The 27,559-nt window shown below is 45.4% G+C and overlaps 1 protein-coding gene across 2 annotated transcripts in view; it reads right to left on the bottom strand.

Annotated features, from left to right (window-relative positions):
• The window catches only part of LOC106570343 (adenylate cyclase type 2), a 94,152-nt gene that overhangs the window by 14,525 nt on the left and 52,068 nt on the right, over nucleotides 1–27,559 (bottom strand). Inside the window, exons 8-19 of one of the 2 annotated variants that reach the window (XM_014142541.2) lie at nucleotides 25,550–25,708; nucleotides 25,268–25,400; nucleotides 24,880–25,056; nucleotides 24,731–24,771; nucleotides 23,426–23,506; nucleotides 22,842–22,911; nucleotides 22,519–22,616; nucleotides 19,746–19,830; nucleotides 15,816–15,956; nucleotides 15,441–15,557; nucleotides 10,960–11,144; nucleotides 5,390–5,474 (exon numbers count right to left, since the gene is read on the bottom strand). In XM_014142541.2, the coding sequence (XP_013998016.1) occupies nucleotides 5,390–5,474; nucleotides 10,960–11,144; nucleotides 15,441–15,557; nucleotides 15,816–15,956; nucleotides 19,746–19,830; nucleotides 22,519–22,616; nucleotides 22,842–22,911; nucleotides 23,426–23,506; nucleotides 24,731–24,771; nucleotides 24,880–25,056; nucleotides 25,268–25,400; nucleotides 25,550–25,708 (1,372 nt within the window). The remainder of the gene's footprint in view (nucleotides 1–5,389; nucleotides 5,475–10,959; nucleotides 11,145–15,440; nucleotides 15,558–15,815; nucleotides 15,957–19,745; nucleotides 19,831–22,518; nucleotides 22,617–22,841; nucleotides 22,912–23,425; nucleotides 23,507–24,730; nucleotides 24,772–24,879; nucleotides 25,057–25,267; nucleotides 25,401–25,549; nucleotides 25,709–27,559) is intronic. The other variant, XM_014142542.2, reaches the window with a different exon arrangement.

Here is a 27,559-nt window from a genome sequence, read left to right as displayed (position 1 = left end):
CCTTCGTTAAGTATTCAGACCACTTTACTTTTTCCACATTTTATTACGTTACAGACTTATTCTTAAATTGATGAAATTGGTTTTTCCCCACATCAATCTACACATAATACCCCATAATGACAAAGCAAAAACAGTTTTTTAGAAATGTTTTCAAATTGCTAAAAAAATAAAGATATTGAAATATCACATTTACGTAAGTATTATTTACTCAGTACTTTGATGAAGCACATTTGGCAGCAATTACAGTCTTCTTGGGTATGACGCTACAAGCTTGGCACACCTGTATTTGGTGAGTTTCTCCCATTCTTCTCTGCAGATCCTCTCAAGCTCTGTCAGGTTGGATGGGGAACAGTGCTGCACAGCTATTTTCAGGTGTCTTGAGATATGTTCGATCGAGTTCAAGTCCGCGCTCTGGCTGGGCCACTCAAGGACTGTCACGTCCTGACCAGTATAAGGGGTTATTTGTTATTGTAGTTTGGTCAGGACGTGGCATGGGTGTGTTTGTTTTGTGTTGTCGGGGTTTTTGGTTTGGGTTCTATGTTTTGTATTTCTATGTTCTACTTTCTAGTTTTTCTATTTCTATGTCTAGTTTATTGTTTTGACCTTCAATTGGAGGCAGCTGTTCCTCGTTGCCTCTAATTGAAGGTCCTATTTAGTAGGGGTGTTTTTCATGGGGTTTTTGTGGGTAGTTGTTCTATGTATAGCCTAGTAGCCTTACAGGACTGTTTCGTCGTTGTTTTTTTATACGTGTTTATTTTTGTTTTCCTTCTTCAATAAAAAAGAAGATGAGTATACATATTCCCGCTGCGTTTTTGTCCAATCCCTACGACACCCGTGACAGAACTACCCACCACCAATGGACCAAGCAGCGGAGGAAGGAGCAACAGGAAGACGGATGGACATGGAAGGAGATGAGGATGAGTTTATCCAGGGCTATGGAGGATTTAAGGAAGACAGAGAGGCATCCCCCCAAAAAACATTTTGGGGGGGCAGATGGGGAGTTGGGCAGAGTCAGGATGGAGACCTGAGCCAACTCCCCGTGCTTATTATGGGGAGCAACGAGTCAAGAAAGCACCGAGCTATGGGGAAATGTGCCCTGTATTGAGAAGAAGCATTCAAAGGCCGGTGCAATCGGTGGAAGCTCCTCAGCGTGGCCAGGCTACATTTACCATCCAGCCAGGACGGGTTGTGCAGGAGGTGCGCTCCAGACCTCCAGTGCCTACTCATGGCCCGGTGTATCCAGTTCCTGCTCCTCGCACTAGCCCTGAGGTGCGTGCCTCTAGTCTGGCGCCTCCAAAGCCAGAACCATGCACCAGGCCTCCAGTGCGTCAGCCCAGTCTAGTATGTCCTGTTCCCACTCCTTGCACTAGCCTTGGGGTGCGTGTCTCCAGTTTGGTACCTCCAGTACCAGCCCCACGCACCAGGCCTCCAGTGCGTCAACCCAGTCCAACTCGTCCTGCTTCTGCTCCTCGCACTAGCCCTGTGGTGCGTGTCCCTAGTCTGGCTCCTCCTAAGCCAGCCCCATGCATCAGGCCTTCAGTGCGCAGTCCCCGTCCAGAGCTTCCGGCAACAGTGCCACGTCCAGAGTGTCCGGCCACAGTGCCCCGTCCAGAGTGTCCGGCCACAGTGCCCCGTCCAGAGTGTCCGGCAACAGTGCCCCGTCCAGAGTGTCCGGCAACAGTGCCCCGTCCAGAGTGTCCGGCAACAGTGCCCCGTCCAGAGTGTCCGGCAACAGTGCCCCGTCCAGAGTGTCCGGCAACAGTGCCCCGTCCAGAGTGTCCAGCGATAGTGCCCCGTCCAGAGCTTCCGGCGATAGTGCCCCATCTAGAGACGGCCCACAGTCCGGAACCGACAGAGACGGCCCACAGTCCGGAAGCGACAGACACGCCCTACAGTCCGGAAGCGCCAGAGTCGCCCTCCAGTCCGGAACCGGCGCAGCCAGAGTCGCCCTCCAGTCCGGAACCGGCGCAGCCAGAGTCGCCCTCCAGTCCGGAACCGGCGCAGCCAGAGTCGCCCTCCAGTCCGGAGCTCCCAGAGTCGCCCTCCAGTCCGAGGTTTCCAGCGACGCGCATCAGCCCGAGGTCTCCAGCGACGCGCATCAGCCCGAGGTCTTCAGCGATGCGCCATAGCCCAGAGACTTCGGAAGGGGTAAAATATAATAAGCATTTAGCAGGGGTGGACAGGTTAGGTTGGGGAGTAAGGCCGGAGCCTGAGCCACCTCCGTAGTAGGAGGTTGGGGGGGGGGGTGTAGCACAAGAACCGTCGGTGACGGTGGCCACCCTCCTTTCCCTCCCTTTAGTTAGGATTCTTTTTTGGTTTTGGGGTTTATTTTTTGGTGTTTATTTTTGGTGTGAGGTGCTTCCGGGGTCTGCACCTTTGGGGGGGGGGGGGGGGGGGGGTACTGTCACGTCCTGACCAGTATTAGGGGTTATTTGTTATTGTAGTTTGGTCAGGACGTGGCAGGGGTGTGTTTATTTTGTGTTGTCTGGGTTTTTGGGTTGTGTTCTATGTTTTGTATTTCTATGTTCTATTTTCTATTTTTTCTATTTTTATGTCTAGTTTATTGTTTTGACCTTCAATTGGATGCAGCTGTTCCTCGTTGCCTCTAATTGAAGGTCCTAGTTAGTAGGGGTGTTTTTCATGGGGTTTTTGTGGGTAGTTGTTCTTTGTATAGCCTAGTAGCCTTACAGGACTGTTTCGTCGTTGTTTTTGTATACGTGTTTATTTTTGTTTTCCTTCTTCAATAAAAAATTCCCGCTGCGTTTTTGTCCAATCCCTACGACACCCGTGACAAGGACATTCAGAGACTGCTGTTTTGTCTTGACTGTGTGCTTAGGGTTGTTGTCCTGTTGGAAGGTGAACCTTCACCCCAGTCTGAGGTCCTGAGTGCTCTGAAGCAGGTTTTCATCAAGGATCTCTCTGTATTTTGCTCCGTTCATCTTTGCCTCAATCCTGATCTCCCACTCCCTGGCGCTGAAACTTCCCCACAGCATGATGCTGCCAGTGGTGGAAAAAGTACCCAAATGTCATACTTGAGTAAAAGTAAAGATACCTTAGTATAAAATGACTCAAGTAAAATTGAAAGTCACCCAGTAAAATTCTACTTGAGTAAAAGTGTAAAAGTATTTGGTGTTAAATATACTTAAGTATCAAAAGTAAATGTAAAAGAATTGCACAAATATACTTAAGTATCAAAAGTAAAGGTAAAAGTACGAATAATAAAAAAAATCCTTATATTAAGCAAACCAAACGGCACAATTTTCTTTTCTTTTTTCATTTATGGATAGCCTGGGGCACACTCCAACACTCAGACATAATTTACAAACAAAGCATTTGTGTTTAGTGAGTCTGCCAGATCAGAGGCAGTACGGATGACAAGGGATGTTGTCTTGAAGTGTGTGAATTGAACCATTTTCTGTCTTGCTAAGCATTCAAAATGTAACAAGTACTTTTGGGTGTCAGGGGAAAGTATGGAGTAAAAAGTACATTCTTTTCTTTAGGAATGTAGTGTTGTACAGACACCCCAAAAAATACTTTAGTCGTACTTTAAAGTGTTTTTGCGTAAGTACTTTACACCACTGGATGCTGCCACCACCATGCTTCACCGTAGGGATGGTGCCAGGTTTCCTCCAGACATGACGCTTGGCATTCAGGCCAAAGAGTTCAATCTTGGTTTCATCAGAAGAGTCTTTAGGAGAGTCTTTAGGTGCCTTTTGGCAAACCCCAAGCAGCTGTCATGTGCCTTTTACTGAGGAGTGGCTTCCGTCTTGCCACTTTACCATAAAGGCCGGAATGGTGGAGTGCTGCAGAGATGATTGTCCTTCTGGAAGGTTCTCCCGTCTCCACAGAGGAACTTTAGAGCTCTGTCAGAGTGACCATTTGGTTCTTGGTCACCTCCCTGACCAAGGCCCTTCTCCCCTGATTGCTCAATTTGGCCGAGCGGCCAGCTCTAGGAAGAGTCTTGGTGGTTCGAAATTTCTTCCATTTAAGAATGATGGAGGTCACTGTGTTCTTGGAGACCTTCAATGTTGCAAACATTTTTTGGTACCCTTCCCCAGATCTGTGGCTCGACACAATCCTGTCTCGGCACTCTATGGCCAATTCCTTCGACCTCATGGCTTGGTTTTTGCTCTGACATGCACTGTCAACTGTGGGACCTTATATAGACAGGTGTGTGCCTTTCCAAATGATGTCCAATCAATTGAATTTACCACAGGTCAACTCCAATCAAGTTGTAGAAACATCTCAAGGAAGATCAATGGAAACAGGATGCACCTGAGATCAATTTCGAGTCTCATAGAAAAGGGTCTAAATACTTATGGTAAATTAGGTATTTCTAAACACTTGTTTATGCTGCAACTCCTCAATGGGTTCGGGAGAGGCAAAGGTCAAGACATGCATCCTCTGAAACATGTCCCGACTGGCCGCCTGCTTCTTAACACACTGCTCGCTCAACCCAGAAGTCAGCCGCACCAATGTGTCAGAGGAAACACTGTTCGAATGACGACTGAAGTCAGCTTGCAGGCGCCCGGCCCACCACAAGGAGTCGCTAGAGCGTGATGAGCCAAGGAAAGCCTCCCCTGCCAAACCTTTCTCAAACCCGGACGGTGCCGACCTTTGGGGCTCCCGGCCACAGCCAGCTGTGGGATTGAACCCTAGGATGTAGTGCCTTAGACCGTTGCGCCACTCGGGACCCCTCTCCTGTTTCTGCCTCATGCCATGAAGATGGCTCAATACAATGCAAAATATATGTAAATGGCTGTATCTTTTCACTTTAATTAACATAACCATAGACCACTTAAACTGGTACAACACCTCCACTGACAGGTGGCCAAAAATAAATAATTGAAATCCACGCCCCTACTAAACCACACCCCAATATAATTTCCCTGTGTGCCTTGCCTTTTTGAGTGAATTGTAGATTTATAACCCATGAATGTATTTGTTGGTGACAGAGTCATGGTTGTTGAATTTGATAATTTGTTAATTTTCAGTCCTGTGGATTTCACCAAGTGAGTTCCTACTGTAGGCTAATGTTATCATTAAAATTAAACTGTTTATGACAATACATTACATATATCATAAGGCCTTACTTTGATGGCCATGTTTTACCCCAACACAGTGGTGTTAGGAACCTACTAGTTTACAGGCCACATCAGGCCTGCAAGTTACATTATGCTGGCTTAAAAAGTTATGTTATTCCTATTGGCCCACCCAGGCCTACCCCCCCCCCGCGGTCTCTCTCTCTCTCTCTGTCTTCCATCTGTGTGAACTACTGAATTCTATTTTCATGTGCCACCACTGAAGCAGGCAGAAGTCAGTTGTTACATAGTAGGTACATAGCTATTACATAGTTACTACATGGTTATTCCATAGCTATAACAGGTACCTGTCGTGCTAACACCAGTAGAGTGATGAAGAAGATGAAGAGAGAAACAGAACCCATCGTCTTCAGATCCTTTAGAATGCCTGGCCTGAGAAGAGAGGGATGAGTAGAGAGAGAAAGAGAGAGAGAAAAAGAGATGGAAGAAAGAAAGAACAACAACAAAAGAATTAGTCTGTCACCAGCTGAAAGCTCAACTTTCTATAGATGTAATAACTTGATCGGTCTCAGGAGTGAATCTCCTGCTCTGTTCTCTCTCCCCCTCTCTCTCTCTCTCTCTCTCTCCCTCTTTCTTTAACTGTCACTCATATCAGCAAAATCAATTCCACTCTATCAACACAAAAACCCAATATCATAGAATGTCAGTCATGATTGCAGCAACAATTACCCCGGCCAAAAAAGTTATATTCCATAGTGACAACTTTTGATTGACAGTTGAGAGGAATACTGCTTCGACAGACATTCCCTAATAAGTTCTTGCCTATTATTACACAGATCACAGAGAGGGAAGGAACAGTGTTAAAGAGATTCTCCGGTACTTTTGTATATTTGTAGACAGTAGTTCTGAAAGTAGCGCTCACAATTGCACACTATGTCACATATGTGCAGATATGTGCAGCACATCATTGCTCTCTTTCTCACTCTGCTGTGTGTGCATGATAGCCTCTTACTAGCTGTCACTCATATGGCAAGGGGCTGAAGCTCATTGGTTCAACTCAAATTGCTAGGGGGCTGACTGACATTTTGGAAGAATTGCGCAGCACAGCTTCCAGAAAAATAGTTGCTTTCAAACTAGGGATGTCATGGCTAATTGAGGTAAGACAGTAATTCTGCTCATAAATTATGCATGTATATACTACACATTGACACATCCAGCCGAAAGCGGGAGGTTTAAAAACTGTATGTGTGCGCACAGCAAAATCAATGGTGTACATTTAACTCAGAAAGTGTAAAATGTACACTATTTTCAGTGAAGTAGTATATACAGTCCCACTGAGCTGGTGCTAAAATAACACTTTTGAAAGTGTTAAAGATTTAACTCTATTGCAGTGTTCCCCTTTTCAATTAACTTGATTGTGATGTTTGCATAACTCTACTGTAGAGTGATACACAACGCCTAGAGTGTAAAACATAACACTTGATTTAGAGTAAACTGGACTCACTTTGCTTAGTGCGGACGCTGTAACACTTTCCCAGTGAAGGAAATTAACACCTGTAATGTTACAGGAATTTTGGGGTGTTGTTAAAACACTGTATGGTGTAATATGCGTACTTCCCAGGGTGCCTTTTTTACAGAGTGAATTGCTGTGTTACCACCCATGATGTATTTGTTAGTGACGGAGACTTTCCTTTTAAAGGCCTGTGGCTTTCACCAAGTAGGTACCTAGAAGAATGCCATAATTAAAACATAACTATATGACAATACATATATCATAAGGCATTATTGATGGCCTAGTTTTACCCTAACACAGTGGTGTTAGGAAACTCCTGGTTTACAGGCCACATCAGGCCTGCAACTCATATTATGCTCGCTTTCAAAGTGATGTGTAATTACTATTGGAATCCAGCCAGAGTTAGGATATCCAACAGATGGAATGACTGTCAGGGTTAGGAAAGTTGTTAAAAAGACACCTAAACCCTTCAAGAGGTTAAACTGGAAAAACCATTTCAGCTATGGATGCAATGTTATTGGTGTGCGCATGTGTGCTTCAGTGCTAATGTCATCAACTAAAATAGTGGTATTTTCAGTGGCAATTGAGGAGACGATAACTGACTCAATAGACCCAGAAAAAAACTATAACTAAATATTAATAATTTTTTATTTGTGTTGACAAAAACGAGACGAGACTAAATTATCTCTGTGACTAAAATCTGAGTAGTAAGTGGACTGGACAGTTTTTGGAGAGATTGAGATATTTTCAGTGTTATTTGCAATTTGGCAGTGTGGTGGCACAACAGCAGCAACGAATCATTGATGGAAATAAGGCATACTCTCTATGGCTACTCTCCCGGTGATAAAAGCTCCCGGGAGAAAAAGGGGCGATGGGGCCTCCTGAGTGGCACAGCAGTCTAAGGCACAGCATCACAGTGCTAGAGGCGTCACTACAGACCTGGGTTCAATCCCAGGCTGTATCATAACCGGCCGTGATCAGGAGTCCCATAGAGCGGCACACAATTGGCCCAGCATCGTCCGGGTTAGGGGAGGGTTTGGCCAGGTTTTTTTTACTTGGCTCATCGCGCTCTAGCGACTCCTTTGTGGCAGGCAGGCACCTGCAGGCTGACCTCGGTCGTCAGTTGAACGGTATATCTTCCGACACATTGCTGCAGCTGACTTCCGGGTTAAGCGGGTGGGTGTTAAGAAGCGTGGTTTTTTCGGGTCATGTTTCGGTGGACGCTTGACTGGACCTTCACCTCCCGAGCCCGTTGGGGAGTTACAGCGATGAGACAAGATCGAAATTGGGGAGAAAAAAGGTGGTATTATACAAAAAATGGCCAATGTTTTGACCCATTTTATTGTGTAGATTCAAAAAAGACCAAATGCAACATTTCCACAGAAGAAGACAGTGTTTGCACCCACAAGTTGATGGGGAAAAACACTTCCGACCTCAAGAGACATCATCTTTCTGTTGTATATAAATTATCAGAAATCTGCCAGTGACCTTTTCCTCTATGCAGATGATTCTGCTCTGTTGGTTTCCCACAAAGACAAAATGTGGTTGAGAAAGCCCTCAGTGATGAACTTCTGAATGTCAGTAAATGGCCATCTTGTTCGGGTCCAAAGTGAAACAGGAAATCCCCTGATTTTAAGGTGGTAGTAGGTGACATAGTAGTCACAGCAAAAGACTCTGTTACTTATTTTGGTTGTGTGCTAGATAACCATCTGACAGGTGAGAGCATGGCAAAAAACGTTATCTCCAAAGTAAAGCATAAAATTAGGTTTCTGTCAAGAACCTCCAAATATCTGGATAAGAACGCAATGGGGGACATTGGCTGGGGCTCTTGTTCAGCACCACTTTGACAATGTGTGCTCTTCCTGGTACAATAGACATCTCAGAATAAATTAGTCAGGATTATTCTTAAACTTCCAGCAATTACACATCTTGACCATTCCCCTTTTGAAAGCCTTAGATGGCTCAAAGTCGAGGAGAGAGTCTTCACGTCAACAGTGAAGAGGCGACACCGGGATGCTGGCCTTTGCCTTCTAGGCAACTACTTTAACTTGGTACAGGATAACCACAACTATTCCACTAGGAGTGAAACTGATGCTGTTCCTTTTAGATTTAAAGGTGGTATGGGGAAAGAAACATTTTTATACTATTCTTCCGAAGAATTTGAAATGTATAACATCTAAAAGTAGTTTCAAGTTCTCACTGAAAAAATTGCTAAATAGTAGCTTGTCTCCAAAGTGAGTCGTAAGACTATAGTACAAAGGTGAGAAGAAAATGCATGGGATAGCATATGGTCTGCCTTTTGGTGTCTATTGTGTATCATATTGTGATTGTCTTGTATATATTATGGATTGAATGTTTTATATGTTCGGGATTGATGTATATATTAGGGGTATGTGAGACAAGGGAGATGTACCGGTCCAATGTTGTTTATCAGGAAATGGAATTGTACTAATTAGCTAATTTATTGAAACAAACAACAATTTTGTCTGTCATTGTCTGTTGCCACTACAATACCTTGTTGCATCCCCCTTCCCCCTCCCCCTTCCCCTTCCCCCTCTCCCTCCTCCCCTCCCCCTCCCCTCCCCCTCCCCTTCCCCAACCCCTCCCCCTCCCCTCTTCCCTCTTCCCCTTCCCCATCCCCCCCCCCCCTTCCATCTTCAAAAGGACCACAATGGAAATAAGCTTTTAAGCTTTATTGTGTTATCCTTGATGATTTTCTTAAATTGTATGTGGAGGCATCACCGGCTGGAGCGCCCTTATTTATGCGCCCTTATTTATGCCCTTCCCGCTGCTGTTGAGCGAGCCACTTGATGTGCTCTTCGGGAAATATTATTAGCATTCAAAAGTGACCAAAACATCAGCCAGGAAGCATAAGAACTTAGAAGTGGTCTGTGGTCACCACCTGCCGAACCACTCCTTTATTGGGGGTGTCTTGCTAATTACCTATAATTTCCACCTGTTGTCTATTCCATTTGCACAACAGCATGTGAAATTTATTATCAATCAGTGTTGCTTCCTAAGTGGACAGTTTGATTTCACAGAAGTATGATTGACTTGGAGTTACATTGTGTTGTTTAAGTGTTCCCTTTATTTTTTTGAGCAGTGTACATAGCTTTGGGAGAAGCTACAGTTGTTCTCAGCTTTCTGTGTGTATACTTTTTATTTGTCATCCCTTAATATTGAGGTCAACAGCAATTATTTTACAACCGAGATATTTGATATGGCTTTAAGCATATCAAAGCACGCGAAATGCGCAATTGCCCATCGGCCATTGTGAGTGCACAGGGTAGTAGGGCTGCAATTGAAAGGTTTTTTAGGGCATTACTTTTAATGTTAATTAATACATGACTACTAGCAGTGGGTATTATAGTTAGTGTTAGCGATCCAGCTAATGTGTTTTGAGTTTTCACTTCTTCATGTGGTGTATAAGCCCACAAATAGAGCACATAAAGACGTAGTCAAAATCATCTCTATTGAACAAAACATTTCAGAAAATGCTAGAGCCCTATTTTAACAGTAAAATATTAAACCAATAGCCTATTGTGAACTCACAATTCATGACAATCACTGGATTAGGTTGCACATCAACATATACTGAATCATGCATTCCTGCTTGGACATGTTAGATAAAAAAAAGTATTTATTGAATAGCTTACCATCTTATTGTTCTATTACACAGTCTAAAGCACTGTGAATTACTTTATAAGGTGAATTATAACACCGCAGGAAAAAATAGGTGCGACCAAGTCATGGGCTGGTGCCACTGAAAAAGTTGGTGGCTCTAGACAACATGTTAGACTGTAGTTTTTATCTGCTGCAGAGTATTATGTTCTTCTGTCAACTTGGCCGTTGGGAACAAAATAACGCGATAGGATTTTATGCAGAAAATACGTTGCCAGGACAAGGCTATGTATGTTTATACACATAGAAGTCAGTGATTTATGTTTAGTATAGATTAATGAGGCAATACAAAATATGACTAAAAAGAAAAGGCATTTAGTTGACAAAAATGTCCCACTGTTTTTGTAATTTTGACAATAACTAGACTAAATCATTATTGAAATTATATTTCTGTTGAAATGACAGACTAGACTATTTAAATCTAAAAAAGAGTGCCAAAATTAACACTGGTGTGCTTGCTCATCTCTCTACCCTACACACTTCCAAAGCCATTCCCTAAAGGCTGTGTGTCTCTGGCTTCTACCCTATGTTTAACACCAGGGTTTTCATAAAAGGAACGCTGTCTCTCTAACCTGTTCTCTCTCCGTGTGTGTGTGTGTGTGTGTGTGTGTGTGTGTGTGTGTGTGTGTGTGTGTGTGTGTGTGTGTGTGTGTGTGTGTGTGTGTGTGTGTGTGTGTGTGTGTGTGTGTGTGTGTGTGTGTGTGTGTGTGTGTGTGTGTGTACCTGTCCAGTGTCTGTGTGCTGTAGAGTGCAGTACTGTATCCGTCCAGCAGGGGCGCATGTGTCTGGAGGATGATGATGTTGTAGATCACCATGGCAACTAACATTACAACCATCTTCAGCTCATAGTTGATCCTCAGGAACACAGAACACGACACCAGACCCAGGATACAACAGTAGATAAAATACTACAGAGAGAGAGAGACAGAGAGAGAGGATATGGGAGGGGGGAGAGAGAAGAGAGAAGAGAGGGAGAAAGAGGAGGGGGAAAGAAGGATAAGTGAAGTCGATAAAAAACTCTCAGAGAGATGTTATATTTCATCTTTTGAGATGATATAGAAAGATGGAGAGAGTCAAACTGCAGACTATACTCCACTTAATGAATAGCAAGCCATAACAACAGTTCCTCACAAAAATGTCCAGTCAACATCTTTCCCTCAAAACTATAATGAACATCGTATATCGTGGCCTATAAAAAGGGAATATTGCTCTTTATGTGCTCAGTATCAAGTCACTGAATGGTCTTTGGCTAGGGAGTATTATGGTCCGTTAGGGGAGAGCTGGGCCAACACAGGGCAATGGGAGGGTAGGTAGGTAGGGAGGGAGGGAGGGAGGTAGGGAGGGAGGTAGGTAGGTAGGTAGGTAGGTAGGTAGGGAGGTAGGGAGGTAGGGAGGGAGGGAGGGAGGGAGGGAGGTAGGTAGGGAGGGAGGGAGGTATGAAGGTAGGGAGGGAGGTAGGGAGGTAGGGAGGGAGGTAGGTAGGTAGGGAGGGAGGTAGGGAGGTAGGTAGGGAGGTAGGTAGGGAGGTAGGGGGGTAGGGTGTAGGGAGGTAGGGAGGGAGGTAGGTAGGAAGGTAGGGAAGGAGGTAGGGAGGGAGGTAGGGAGGAACAGCAATTAGGAGGGAAAGAAAGAAAGGAAGAAAGGAAGACTAACTGAGCCTGTGGAGAGCAGTGAATCAGGACTAGCTATTACTGACTGGCTTATAGAGGCCGCTATGCAGTAGGGTAAACACCATTACATTTAGAAGATAGGAGACATGGGTCTGGGCTATTAGCAAAGAGAGGTGTGTATGTGAAAAGAAAAGAGAGAAAAAAGAAAGAAATAGTACCAGGAGATAATAGATAATAGAGGGAATTGGCTCCCAGTCAAGACTAATGGCAAAGAGAGGTGTGTGTGAATGAAAGCTTAGCCTGAACTAGAAGTGGGAGCCACATTAAATCAGATTGTGGGCTGTGAATGGCTACAGGGTCACATGTATCAGACATGTGAAAAGTAGAAAACCACAATTATTCAAAATAAATGGGTCTATAAGAACGTCTATTTAGAAAACGGGGATAAGATTGAGGTGTTGGACACTATGGAGGAGGGTAATGATGTGTAAAATATTATTGTTAACTATTGATACATTTGTACACAGAATATGAAAAATAAGAAGGAAAACTGTGTCTGAAAGATGGTACAATGGGCTGGATTGGTTCATACATTTTTGTCAGTTGGTTTATGAGTTCCTTGAGGCGTAAAACATCAGTAATAAGCTAATCGAGCCCTAGTCACCAAGGCTGCTCTCTGGTGCTGATAACAAACACTATGTCAATACTCAATCTCAGGAGGACAGAGTTTTTGTTTCTAACAGACAGAGATCATCTTGCCTCAGACATAGCTAGGAGCGAGTGAATATGTGTGAAGTGTGTAAAGCAAGGTTGGAAGCCTAGGGCTGTCGTGCGACAAATTCAAATGCAATTGAGAGAAAAACACAGTTGCAACAGCACACCAGATGCAAGCCAACCTCCCATGAACTTCAACTACTTTGGACTCCTGAGATGAAGGAGAGGAGACAAGGAGAGGAGACAAGGAGAGGAACGTTTATTGATAGACAATGTTAACGAACATTACTTTTGTGGCCCTGGTTAAAGAAATGTGATTGTTGACTTAAAATACTGCACAAAGGAGTGATGTAAAATGAATGTTCTGTTTTGAACTAATAAAAACAGAAAGATAGTGATGAACACTATAACTTCATGAAATACAGTACACTACAGAACCATGGAATCAAGCAGGTTTTTCACCTGAAGTATTTGAAATATTTGAAACCCAGGTCTGACCCAAAGTAGATGTCAGCAGCGTAGGCAGTTAGAATATCCCACTGGGTACAGACGTCAATTTAACGTCTATTCCACGTTGGTTCAACATCACTTAATTGAACTGACATGGAAACAATGTTGATTCAACCAGTGTGTGCCCAGCAGGATGCTTCAATGCGGTTATATTCGCTTATTGGGAGTGTGGCTTTCAGTTATTTTGGCCATTCATCTTATGAGAGTGAACACCATCTGCATGCCGTTCCAGTTCTTCTGAATGCCGTTCCAGTTCTTCTGAATGCCGTTCCAGTTCTTCTGAATGCCGTTCCAGTTCTTCTGAATGCTGTTCCAGTTCTTCTGTATGCCGTTCCAGTTCTTCTGAATGCCGTTCCAGTTCTTCTGAATGCCGTTCCAGTTCTTCTGAATGCCGTTCCAGTTCTTCTGAATGCTGTTCCAGTTCTTCTGTATGCCGTTCCAGTTCTTCTGAATGCCGTTCCAGTTCTTCTACCCTATAATGCCGGCTCTGATGCTCAACGGATGTGGCAGGGCTTGAAAACTATCACAGATTACAAAGGGAAACCCAGCCGTGAGCTGCCCAGTGATGCGAGCCTAGTAGATGAGCTAAATGCCTTCTACACTCGCTTCGAGGCAAGCAACACTGAACCAGCTGTTTCGGATGACTATGTGATCTTGCTCTCTGTAGCCAATGTGAGTAAGCCCTTTAAACAGGTTAACATTCGCAAGGCTGTGGGGCCAGACGGAATACCAGGACGCATACTCAGAGCATGCGCTGACCAGCTGGCAAGTGTCTTCACTGACCTTTTCAACCTATTCCTGACCCTGTAATAGCAACTTGTTTCAAGCAGACCACCATAGTCCTAGTGCCCAAGAACGCCAAAGTGGCCTGTCTAAATGACTTTAGACCCGTAGTACTCACATCTATAGCCATGAAATGCTTTGAAAGGCTGGTCATGTCTCACATCAACGCCATCATCCCAGACACACTGGAACCACACTTCTCATACTGCCCCAACAGATCCACAGACGAGGCAATCGCTATTGCACTGCCCTCACCCATTTGAACAAGAATTGACTAATTGACTACCGCTGAGCATTCAACACCATAGTCCTTCCCAAGCTCCTTCCAAGCTCATCACCAAGCTCAGGACCCTGGGACTGAACACCTCCCTCTGCAAATGGATCCTGGACATCCTGATGGGCCTCCCCCAGGTGGTGATGGTAGGCAACAACACATCCACCACACTGACCATCAACACGCACAGGGGCCGCTCTGGGATGTGTGCTTAGTCCCTTTCTGTACTCCCTGTTCACCCACGACTGCCTCGCCTCTCCTGAATCCAACACCATCATCATTAAGTTTGTTGACGACACAACAGTGGTAGGACTGATCACTGATGACGAAGCAGCCAATAGGGAGGAGCCAATAGGAAGCAGTGTGGTGCCAGGACAAAAACCTCTCCCTTTGTCAGCAAGACAAAGGAGCTGATTGTGGACCACAGGAAATGGAGGGGTGAGCACGCCCCCCATGGGGCTTTAGAGGAGCGGGTCGAAGGAATTGACATGGTCCACACACACCCACACAGTTGTGAAAAGTGTACAACAGCGCCTCTTTCCCCTCAGGAGGCTGAACAGATTTGGCATGGGCCCTAAGATCCTCAAAACATTCTGCAGCTGCACCATTGAGAGCATCTTGAGTGGCCGCATCACCACTTGGTACAGCAACTGCAAGGCACCAGACCGCAGGGCACTACAGAGGGCGGTGAGTACGTCCCAGTACATCACTGGGTCCTAGCTCACTGCCATCCAGGACTTCTATACCAGTTGATGTCGGAGGAAGGCCTCCAGCTATCCAAGCCATAGACTGTTCTCTCTGCTACTGCACAGCAAGCTGTACCAGTGTCTGGAAACAACAGAACCCTGAACAGCTTCTACCCTCAAGCCAAAAGACTGCTAAACAAGGCTGCTAAACAAGGCTGCTAAATAACCAATCAAATGGCTACCCGGACTAACTGCATTGATCATTTGTTTAACTAATTCTCCTGCACAGAATCTATGCACACACACGGGACACTACCGACACACTCACACATACTTACACCCCAACAAACACACACACATTGCATACGGCCACACACACATAAGACACACACACACACACATTCACACTTTCACACTTTCACACTCACCACATACGCTGCTGCTACTGTCTATTATCTATCCTGTTGCCTAGTCACTTTACCCCTGCCTTTATTTACAGTACATAACTACCTTAATTACCTCGTACCCCTGCACATTGACTTGGTACACCCTGTATATAGCCATGTTATATTTATTTGTTATTGTAATTTGTCATTTTTTTGTGCCTACTCTGGTAGATGTACTCACAGGCAGGTAGAACTTATTCCCATCCGTGAGGTGGGTGAGGCTGTGGGAGCTGAGCATGCTGTCATTGGTCAGGTTCATGGTAGGGGGTGTGGTCAGAAACTCATCTTCCAGGAAGAACTGGAAAGAGGTTTAGAAGAGATGAGGAAGAAAAGGGGAGAAGAGAAGTTATACTGGGCTGTATTCCAGTGTGATCATTTTCAAGGCTGTAATGGCAGTTTTGCCTGCCACATCCTCCGCAGGCACACACACACACACACACACACACACACACACACACACACACACACACACACACACACACACACACACACACACACACACACACGAACAAGATCAACCAGTAAAACCAGTAAAATCAGTAAATTGGTTCCTCACCATGTTGAAAACTGCCATGACAAGTATAACAGCGGTGGTTGTCATGGTAAGGACCAATCGGAGCCAGGGTTTGTTGGCGATGATGATGCGTGAGGAAGTAGGGAGCCAGGGGAGAGAGCACCACGATCCTTTACCTCCCTGCTGAGAGAGACAGAGGGAGGGAGGGAGGGAGGGAGGGAGGGAGGGAGGGAGGGAGGGAGGGAGGGAGGGAGGGAGGGAGGGAGGGAGGGACAGAGAGACAGAGAGACAGAGAGACAAGCAGGGGGACAGACAAAATTAGATTCAGATCAGAATAGTGAGGAAAGCCTTAAACAGAGAGAGAGAGAAAGAGAGAGAGAGAGAGAGAGAGAGAGAGACAGAGAGAGAGAGTGAGAAAGAGAGAGAGAGAGAGAGAGAGAGAGACAGAGAGAGAGAGTGAGAAAGAGAGCTCTATGGACTGTTCACTCTTGCCGTAGTGCAACGTGAGGAGAAGCCATGAAATGGAAGGCTGTAGGGGACAGAGAACAAACAACGACTGCAGTAACAGATCTTCTGTCTGCATCAATACTCTCCTCACCCCAGAGCAATTTACCTCCATCGATTTCCTCTCTACAACACCTCTTTGACACACCTTGACTCTCAACACACAACTTCCCTTGGCCAGGAAGAGAAAGGACCAGATAACAAAGGTTTATCATTTTGTTTATAATTCGTAATTCATCCATTGAAAACTGTTTGGTTTGTTTGCAGTTCAGAGCACTATACTATACTATACTATACTATACTATACTATACTATACTATACTATACTATACACTATTCTATACTTAAGCCATTAGGCCCGAGGAGGTGTGTTTTATGGCCAATATAACATGGTAAAATGCCGTTTTTACATACGACACAACACAAAGTTCCTGGACACAGCCCTTAGTGTACTGGCCATATACCACAAACCCCGAGGTGAATTATTGCTATTATAAACTGGTTACCAATGTAATTAGAGCAGTAAAAATACATGTTTTTTCATACCTGTGGTAAACAGTCTGATATACCACAGCTGTCAGCCAATCAGCATTCAGGGCTCGACCTCCCAATTTTTTTATATACTATATACTATACAGTACAATACTATACTGTACTATACTATACAATATATACTATACTATACTATACTATACTGTAATTTACTTTACTATACCATGTCCTTCCTTTTCTCTTCACATGGTCACATGGTTTGGGTTGGCTAGGATATACAGAGACATTGTGAGACATCAGGAATCATTTAAGTCTCAAGGTAGAACTCAATGCAGGGCCCAGGGACAGACAGACTGCTGTGTTTTAGACTGTTGGTGTATAATCCCGTGTTCCACAAAATATGACTGTCCTTCAAGCTCAATCACTCCTCCAAGGTCTGGTCTCTGCTTAGAGTCATCAGAGGATGAGAAAGCTGTTAATCGGTTCTTTCTGGTTTGTTAGTCTTTCTCATCTTCATCTGACCCCTCTCTCATCCTCCCTCTGTCTCCCCCTCTCTTTTCCTCCCTCTGTCTACCACTCTCTCTTCCTCCCTCTGTCTACCACTCTCTCTTCCTCCCTCTGTCTACCACTCTCTCTTCCTCCCTCTGTCTACCACTCTCTCATCCTCCCTCTGTCTACCACTCTCTCTTCCTCCCTCTGTCTACCACTCTCTCTTCCTCCCTCTGTCTACCACTCTCTCTTCCTCCCTCTGTCTACCACTCTCTCTTCCTCCCTCTGTCTACCACTCTCTCTTCCTCCCTCTGTCTACCACTCTCTCTTCCTCCCTCTGTCTACCACTCTCTCTTCCTCCCTCTGTCTACCACTCTCTCTTCCTCCCTCTCTCTCCCCCTCTCTTTTCCTCCCTCTGTCTCCCCCTCTCTCTTCCTCCCTCTGTCTACCACTCTCTCTTCCTCCCTCTGTCTACCACTCTCTCTTCCTCCCTCTGTCTCCCCCTCTCTTTTCCTCCCTCTGTCTACCACTCTCTCTTCCTCCCTCTCTCTCCCCCTCTCTCTTCCTCCCTCTGTCTACCACTCTCTCTTCCTCCCTCTGTCTACCACTCTCTCTTCCTCCCTCTGTCTACCACTCTCTCATCCTCCCTCTGTCTACCACTCTCTCATCCTCCCTCTGTCTCCCCCTCTCTCTTCCTCCCTATGTTTCCCCCTCTCTCTTCCTCCCTATGTCTCCCCCTCTCTCTCTCTCCCTCTCTCTCTTCCTCCCTCTGTCACCCCCTCTCTCTTCATCCCTCTCTCCCCCTCTCTCTCTCCTCCCCTCTGTTTCCACCCCTCTATTCCTCTCTCTGTCTCCCCCTCTATATTCCTCCCTCTGTCTCCCCCTACCTCTGTCTCTCCCTCTCTCTTCCTCCCTCTTTCTCCCCCTACCTCTGTCTCCCCCTCTCTCTTCCTCCCTCTGTCTCCCCCTCTCTCTTCCTCCCTCTGTCTCCACCTCTCTTCCTCCCTCTGTCTCCCCCTCTCTCTTCCTCCCTCTGTCTCCACCTCTCTCTTCCTCCCTCTGTCTCCACCTCTCTTCCTCCCTCTGTCTCCTCCTCTCTATTCCTCCCTCTGTCTCCCCCTCTCTCTTCCTCACTCTGTCTCTCCCTCTCTCTTCCTCCCTCTGTCTCTCCCTCTCTCTTCCTCCCTCTGTCTCTCCCTCCCTCTTCCTCCCTCTGTCTCTCCCTCCCTCTGTCTCCCCCTCTCTCTTCCTCCCTCTGTCTCCCCCTCTCTCTTCCTCCCTCTGTCTCTCCCTCTCTCTTCCTCTCTCTGTCTCTCCCCCTCTCTTCCTCTCTCTGTCTCTCCCCCTCTCTTCCTCACTCTGTCTCCCCCTCTCTCTTCCTCACTCTGTCTCCCCCTCTCTCTTCCTCCCTCTGTCTCGCCTTCTCTCTTCCTCCCTCTATCTCCCCCTCTCTTTGTCTCCCCCTCTCTCTTCCTCCCCCTCTCTCTTCCTCCCTCTGTCTCTCCCCCTCTCTTCCTCTCTCTGTCTCTCCCCCTCTCTTCCTCACTCTGTCTCCCCCTCTCTCTTCCTCACTCTGTCTCCCCCTCTCTCTTCCTCACTCTGTCTCTCCCCCTCTCTTCCTCTCTCTGTCTCTCCCCCTCTCTTCCTCACTCTGTCTCTCCCCCTCTCTTCCTCTCTCTGTCTCTCCCCCTCTCTTCCTCACTCTGTCTCCCCCTCTCTCTTCCTCTCTCTGTCTCTCCCCCTCTCTTCCTCTCTCTGTCTCCCCCTCTCTCTTCCTCTCTCTGTCTCTCCCCCTCTCTTCCTCTCTCTGTCTCTCCCCTCTCTTCCTCACTCTGTCTCCCCCTCTCTCTTCCTCACTCTGTCTCCCCCTCTCTCTTCCTCCCTCTGTCTCGCCTTCTCTCTTCCTCCCTCTATCTCCCCCTCTCTTTGTCTCCCCCTCTCTCTTCCTCCCCCTCTCTCTTCCTCCCTCTGTCTCCCCCTCTCTATTCCTCTCTCTGTCTCCCCCTCTCTATTCCTCTCTGTCTCTCCCCCTCTCTTCCTCTCTCTGTCTCTCCCCCTCTCTATTCCTCTCTCTGTCTCCCCCTCTCTATTCCTCTCTGTCTCTCCCCCTCTCTATTCCTCTCTCTGTCTTCCCCTCGCTCTTCCTCTCTCTGTCTCCCACTCTCTCTTTCTCCCTCTGTCTCCCCCTCGCTCTTCCTCTAGCTTGCTCTTCCTCTCTCTCCTTCTCCATTCTCTTCATCCATATATCTTCCTCCCTCTCTCCCTCTTTTTCTATCTGAATCCTCCCTCTCCCTCTATATCCATCTCTCTCTCCCCCCCTCTCTCACTCTCTCTCCCCCCTCTCTCTCTCCCCCCTCTATCCCCCTCTCTCCCCCTCTCTATCTCTCTCTCTCCCCTCTCTCTCTCCCTCTCAGTCTGTGATTTTCTTCTACACTCACATACAATAGACAGGATTTTAGGGTGTGTGTGTGTGTATGTGTAACTTACCAAGATGTGGCTAGAGAAACATATGACCAGGATCAGACCTAACAGGAGGAAAGACATGCCGAAGGAGATCCCCAACACTGCTGTTCTGTAACACACACACACACACACACACACACACACACACACACACACACACACACTTTATTTTATTATTATTTATTTTTGAATTGCATTTTCAAACACACAATCTACCTGCAGTGAAGTCGCTCAGCATTTACATTACATTCAGTCATCCAGCAGACACTCCCATCCAGAGCGACCCACAGGAGCAACCAGGGTCAAGCTCCCTGCCCAAGAGCAAAAGGACAGATCCCCCCACCCAGTCGAATCGGGGACCCAAACCAGTGACCTCTCGGCCACCGGTCCAAGCTCCTAACCGCCAGGCCACCAAAGCCCCCCCAAAAAGACTCCTCCTCCACTCCCCAACACCGCCCCCGCCGCCCCCCTCCAACCCAACCAAAACCACCACCCACCCGATGCGCCAACAACCAACAAAAAGAACAGAAGAGAAATAAGAGAAAAACAAAGGAAAACAACAGAAAACCACAATGCAAAAACAAAAGACATCAAGGACAACACAAATCAAAACAGCAAGGCCAACAGGATATGTGTGGGACTATTTAAGTGTGTGTGTGTGTGTGTGTGTGTGTGTGTGTGTGTGTGTGTGTGTGTGTGTGTGTGTGTGTGTGTGTGTGTGTGTGTGTGTGTGTGTGTGTGTGTGTGTGTGTGTGCGCGCGCGTGTGCACGCGTGTGCGCATGTGTGCATTTGAATCCGAGTGTGTGTATGCATGCTTGCGTGACATCAGCTTCAGGCAAACAGGTAATGAATGTAAAAATGTTCCTTTTTAGTGTCAGTTAAACTTATTTTTAAAAAACGTTTATCTTTGACTGTCATTCTACCCCCCGCCCAGCAACTTCAGTCCCACTTGTCTTCAATTCCACATTCCAACCCTCAGCTTCCCTCAGCCCATCCCACCTATCTCTGCTGGCCACCCTCTTCGGATTTCTACACACCATATATCTTTCAACTATGCTGTGATGTTTAACATATAATTTCAATCTATCTAATTGAATAGAATTCACAGATTGCGAGTTGAAGATAAACACTTTTACTAAGAGTATTAGTATATTACTAATTGACTGACCTGGTCTCTCCAGATCTCTAACAGTACTATTTCTAGGGTCAATTTTAGATTAATGTTATGCAATTTAAGCCATTCCTGAACCTGAGACCAGAAACAGGCTACCTGAGGGCAATACCAAAATAAATGGTCTATTGATTCTGTATCCTCACAACAAAATCTACAGAACTGTGATGGTTGTATGCCCCAAATATTCAACACTTCGTTGGTGGCCAGAATTCTGTACAATAATCTTTGCTGAAAAGCACAAAGTCTTGAATCTTTCATAGTTTTATATATCAACTCATACACCCTGTGCCATAGAATCAGTACATCAATGTGTTCCCAGATATTTTGTAATCTGTATGGCACATCTGTCAACATCCTGGTCCTCAAATGAAACTGCCATATTTTCCTATCTATATATTTTTGTTCCTCCGCCAGTTTTGATCCTTTATATTGGGCAGACAGACCAGTTCCCTACCTCCTCCCGCTGCCACCTGCCTCCTCCTTTTGGGGTAATGCTGTAATCAATTGGTTGTAATCTTGGATTGAGCAGACCCTCCCATATAATTCTGATACCTCCATGAAAGACAGAACTCTCCCATTCCATTTTACAAAATCATTTAAAAACAAAACAACCTTCTCAAACATATTTTCCATTAATACAGGTCTTTTATCAACCAGCATGTTTGAGTTCAACCATGATATTTGTTGGAATGTTACACACTGTGTTAACTACCACGAGATGGGTGCTGTACAGAGCAGTAAAATTATAATGTATTTGAATTGGAACTAGTGAACTGCGACCCACTTCCACTAATTACTAAATACTTCTCCCTGTTATACAGTAGGGCAGGCCTGTTATTTCCTAATAGAAGTTAGCCAAGCAGACGGCTGATTTAAGCGTGTTCATAAAAACATGATGTCATGTCTAAATGGAAGAGACGTTAGTCTGAATGCGAAAATATATGATGCTTTTAGTATCTGTCTCTATGGTTCTACCGCTCCTGGCTCCTGTAAACACAGACAATTAACTAAATGATGAAACAGCCCATGGACCTTTTTTCCTTTTTTTTCCTTTCCTTTCATCGTCATCATTATCCTTGTCATCATCAAAGTAATATTCCTCCTCTTTATCATAATAATCATCATCATCATCCTCGACATCTCACCCAGACCTTTTGATTCACATTAAAACTGTCATCAGACGTTATTCATATCTTTTCATCTGTTTTCTTTCTATCCATCATTTTTTCTTCCTTTCTTTCTTTCTTTCTTTCTTTCTCTCCCTCTTAATTGCTGTCTCTTAAGGTGTATCATTTGCAGCTGCTATTAGGGATCTTATTGATGTGAGACTCAATTGATCAAAGATTTATTTAGTCTTGTCACACTGTAATTGCAATGTTCTGGGTTATTATAGAGAAAAGAACACTGACTTCAATGGCTTTTGGCACGACTAGTATTCCAACTATGAGGGCCAACTATAAGACCATACTATGCAGGTTGTATGCTAAGTAGTATCTGAACATTGGTGGGTACCATGAAGGGTAATATGAAAGGTACTGTGAAGAGTACAGATGCACAGGACAAGTACTGTATCCGTACTGTGAAGGGCACTATGAAGTGTACTATGTAGGGTCCAGACTTACTTGGGCAGGACCAGTATCTGCACTATGAAGATGCAGCAGAAGATGAGACAGGCACAGGTGACGTAGTATTTAAAGGCCGGCAGAGTGGTGGCTCGATACTGGGGACATCAACACACACATGGTCAACAGATGGTGGTCAAAACAAACCATTTTTTTACTGTAACTTCACAGTCTAACGCTGAGTACTTTCACGGCAATCATCTTTTGTTATGGAGTCACTGCATGTTTGTCTGGGGCAGCAGTGGGCAAGTGGCACATATGTTATTTTCATTTGTAGTTTATTCTTTATTTGACTGAACAGCAGTGTTGTTGTCCTACAGTACCTCCTTCTCCAGAGTCTTGTTGTGAAAGAACAGTGAGATCCTCTGGATGTCCTCAGACTTCAGCCACTGCCTACAGAGAAGAGAACACAGAGACACTCAGACAGCGGTTCACACAGACACTAGCAATCCATCAGGGACATTAATAAGACACGTTCACCTCAGAACTTCCTCCCTTCCAACCATCATTTCGAAGTATTTGTGAGATGTTTTTTTCTCATTACACTTCAAGTTTTTAATAACTATTGTTTCATGTGTTATTGTATGTTGTTTTTTAAGTATTTGCACTCCTGCCTACATAATTGCCCCATGTGGGATAAAGAATGTATTTTCAATTTAATTGAATTTAACGTAAATCCACTTGTCACATAATTGTTGGTGAGGTACTGAACTAAGTGCTTCATACAAATGATTATACAACACACTTTTCACAAGCTCTCAAAGAGTTTTAGTTAATACGGTGGTGAACTCACCTCATCCACCACCAACGTCAAGCACCTACCCAACTCGGTGATGCATCCTTTGTGCCACAAAATGTCTGTCACTGTGCTAGAAATAGAACAAAGCAGGTTTGTAGTCGTACTAACTTCTGGGAGTTGATGCCGTCGATGGTTCTGATCATCCTCTCTTCCAGTTCCTCTTCAAACCGTCTCTTCTGAGATTTAGTCCTGAGGGGATACCGAGCACACAGTACGTTGAGTATGTGGAACATTATTCTATCCTGTGGTGTTGTTGTCTTAAGACATGACTGGTGTAAAGGAAAGATGACTGATCTGTAGAGGTAAAGTCTGGTGGTCTGATGTAAAGGAAAGATGACTGATCTGTAGAGGTAAAGTCTGGTGGTCCGGTGTAAAGGAAAGATGACTGATCTGTTGAGGTAAAGTCTGGTGGTCTGATGTAAAGGAAAGATGACTGATCTGTAGAGGTAAAGTCTGGTGGTCTGATGTAAATGAAAGATGACTGATCTGTAGAGGTAAAGTCTGGTGGTCTGATGTAAAGGAAAGATGACTGATCTGTAGAGGTAAAGTCTGGTGGTCTGATGTAAAGGAAAGATGACTTATCTGTAGAGGTAAAGTCTGGTGGTCTGATGTAAAGGAAAGATGACTGATCTGTAGAGGTAAAGTCTGGTGGTCTGATGTAAATGAAAGATGACTGATCTGTAGAGGTAAAGTCTGGTGGTCTGATGTAAAGGAAAGATGACTGATCTGTAGAGGTAAAGTCTGGTGGTCCGGTGTAAAGGAAAGATGACTGATCTGTTGAGGTAAAGTCTGGTGGTCTGATGTAAAGGAAAGATGACTGATCTGTAGAGGTAAAGTCTGGTGGTCTGATGTAAATGAAAGATGACTGATCTGTAGAGGTAAAGTCTGGTGGTCTGATGTAAAGGAAAGATGACTGATCTGTAGAGGTAAAGTCTGGTGGTCTGATGTATAGGAAAGATGACTTATCTGTAGAGGTAAAGTCTGGTGGTCTGATGTAAAGGAAAGATGACTGATCTGTAGAGGTAAAGTCTGGTGGTCCGGTGTAAAGGAAAGATGACTGATCTGTTGAGGTAAAGTCTGGTGGTCTGATGTAAAGGAAAGATGACTGATCTGTAGAGGTAAAGTCTGGTGGTCTGATGTAAAGGAAAGATGACTGATCTGTAGAGGTAAAGTCTGGTGGTCTGATGTAAAGGAAAGATGACTGATCTGTAGGGGGTAAAGTCTGGTGGTCTGATGTAAAGGAAAGATGACTGATCTGTAGGGGTAAAGTCTGGTGGTCTGATGTAAAGGAAAGATGACTGATCTGTAGGGGGTAAAGTCTGGTGGTCTGATGTAAAGGAAAGATGACTGATCTGTAGGGGTAAAGTCTGGTGGTCTGATGTAAAGGAAAGATGACTGATCTTTAAGTCTCACCTCTCTCTTCTCTGGTAGTGATACTGGCCCATTGGAACATCCTAAAACATACAATCACAGAAGGTGAGTCTGGACTCAAGTCTGTGTTTCTCTGTGTGTGTGTGTGTGTGTGTGTGTGTTTATGTACGTGTGTTTATGTGTGTACTCACCGTAGTGTTTATTTTGCCGTTGTCAGTGGTCATGCTGTCTCGATGGTGCAGGTTAGCAAAAGGTTTCGCCGCCCCCCAGGACTCCAGGTACCGAGTCATTCTGACCGATGCCCTCATCTTCCCTCCTTCCAAAGAGGAACGAGAACGCGCGCACAGGTGAGGGCTCCGCCTCTCAGCCTGGACAACCATTCAGGTTGGAAAGAAGTCAAACTTGTTTCTTTTTATTCTTTAAGATGTATTGCTCAGTTCAAGCAAACAGCTGTTGTAGTATTTTTGCATTATAAACAGTAGTATAGAACCAAGAAATTGGTAGTGTTTCAACTTTACTTTTCAGAGTATATCTGTGGTTGTGTGTCGACCACGTATGGACCACATTCTCATGTCTGACCTTGGGGTTGATGACCAGGTAAGTGATGACTCCATGTTCCTTCAGGTAAAAGTCTCTACTCTGTCCCTCTCCTGGTTCCACCTTATAGGACCCCTTCAGATGCTCCAATGTTACTGAGGAGATATGGACACGCCTGGGGGAGGAGAGGAGAAGGGTGAGGGAGGAAGAGAGAGGAAAAGGTAGGGGCGGTGAATAATAATCATAAGCCAAATGGTTTGTGAATGCAAATATTTATTGGGAATTATTTTAAGAAACAGCAGACCCCCTTTTGGTTGATCTTACCCTGGCACGCCCCCTGCCTCCATGTGATTGGCTAAAGTGACGTCATGTGACCAGACGTCGTACTGCCACTTCTGGAGGCCGATGACGCCACACAGCACGTTCCCAGAATGCACCCCGACTCGCATATTGATATCCACACCAGTAGCATCACGCACCTTCCTGAGGTAAACATGTATAACCTCATATGAACCGCTGCTTTGTTCTATGGGGTGAAAAATAATGTGTTTGTGTGTATTTCTGTTTGTGTGTGTGTTTGTAGACAGTGTGTAGTGTGTATGTGTGTGTGTTTGTGGGTAGAGAGGATTAGCTTATCATCTCTAGTTCACATGGTGCTTGCACTACAGCTCACACATATATATACTGCTCAAAAAAATAAAGGGAACACTTAAACAACACATCCTAGATCTGAATGAAAGAAATAATCTTATTAAATACTTTTTTCTTTACATAGTTGAATGTGCTGACAAGAAAATCACACAAAAATAATCAATGGAAATCCAATTTATCAACCCATGGAGGTCTGGATTTGGAGTCACACTCAAAATTAAAGTGGAAAACCACACTACAGGCCGATCCAACTTTGATGTAATGTCCTTAAAACAAGTCAAAATGAGGCTCAGTAGTGTGTGTGGCCTCCACGTGCCTGTATGACCTCCCTACAACGCCTGGGCATGCTCCTGATGAGGTGGCGGATGGTCTCCTGAGGGATCTCCTCCCAGACCTGGACTAAAGCATCCGCCAACTCCTGGACAGTCTGTGGTGCAACGTGGCGTTGGTGGATGGAGCGAGACATGATGTCCCAGATGTGCTCAATTGGATTCAGGTCTGGGCCAGTCCATAGCATCAATGCCTTCCTCTTGCAGGAACTGCTGACACACTCCAGCCACATGAGGTCTAGCATTGTCTTGCATTAGGAGAAACCCAGGGCCAACCGCACCAGCATATGGTCTCATAAGGGGTCTGAGGATCTCATCTCGGTACCTAATGGCAGTCAGGCTACCTCTGGCGAGCACATGGAGGGCTGTGCGGCCCCCCAAAGAAATGCCACCCCACACCATGACTGACCCACCGCCAAACCGGTCATGCTGGAGGATGTTGCAGGCAGCAGAACGTTCTCCACGGCGTCTCCAGACTCTGTCATGTCTGTCACATGTGCTCAGTGTGAACCTGCTTTCATCTGTGAAGAGCACAGGGCGCCAGTGGCGAATTTGCCAATCTTGGTGTTCTCTAGCAAATGCCAAACATCCTGCACGGTGTTGGGCTGTAAGCACAACCCCCACCTGTGGACGTCGGGCCCTCATTCCACCCTCATGGAGTCTATTTCTGATCGTTTGAGCAGACACATGCACATTTGTGGCCTGCTGGAGGTCATTTTGCAGGGCTCTGGCAGTGCTCCTCCTGCTCCTCCTTGCACAAAGGCAGAGGTAGCGGTCCTGCTGCTGGGTTGTTGCCCTCCTACGACCTCCTCCACATCTCCTGATGTACTGGCCTGTCTCCTGGTAGCGCCTCCATGCTCTGGACACTACGCTGACAGACACAGCAAACCTTCTTGCCACAGCTCGCATTGATGTACCATCCTGGATGAGCTGCACTACCTGAGCCACTTGTGTGGGTTGTAGACTCCGTCTCATGCTACCACTAGAGTGAAAGCACCGCCAGCTTTCAAAAGTGACCAAAACATCAGCCAGGAAGCATAGGAACTGAGAAGTGGTCTGTGGTCCCCACCTGCAGAACCACTCCTTTATTGGGGGTGTCTTGCTAATTGCCTATAATTTCCACCTGTTGTCTATTCCATTTGCACAACAGCATGTGAAATTTATTGTCAATCAGTGTTGCTTTCTAAGTGGACAGTTTGATTTCACAGAAGTGTGATTGATTTGGAGTTACATTGTGTTGTTTAAGTGTTCCCTTTATTTTTTTGAGCAGTGTATTTATATATATCCCTTTTTGCTCCGTTTCCTTCCATTTAAGAAACGTTTTAACAGAATCGGCGGAATAAATACACCCCTG

This window comes from Salmo salar, chromosome ssa14 (assembly GCF_905237065.1).
Source record: "Salmo salar chromosome ssa14, Ssal_v3.1, whole genome shotgun sequence".
NCBI lineage: Eukaryota > Metazoa > Chordata > Actinopteri > Salmoniformes > Salmonidae > Salmo > Salmo salar.
The sequence above is the reverse complement of the archived record's forward strand: the minus strand, read 5'-3'. Positions and strand labels throughout refer to the sequence as shown.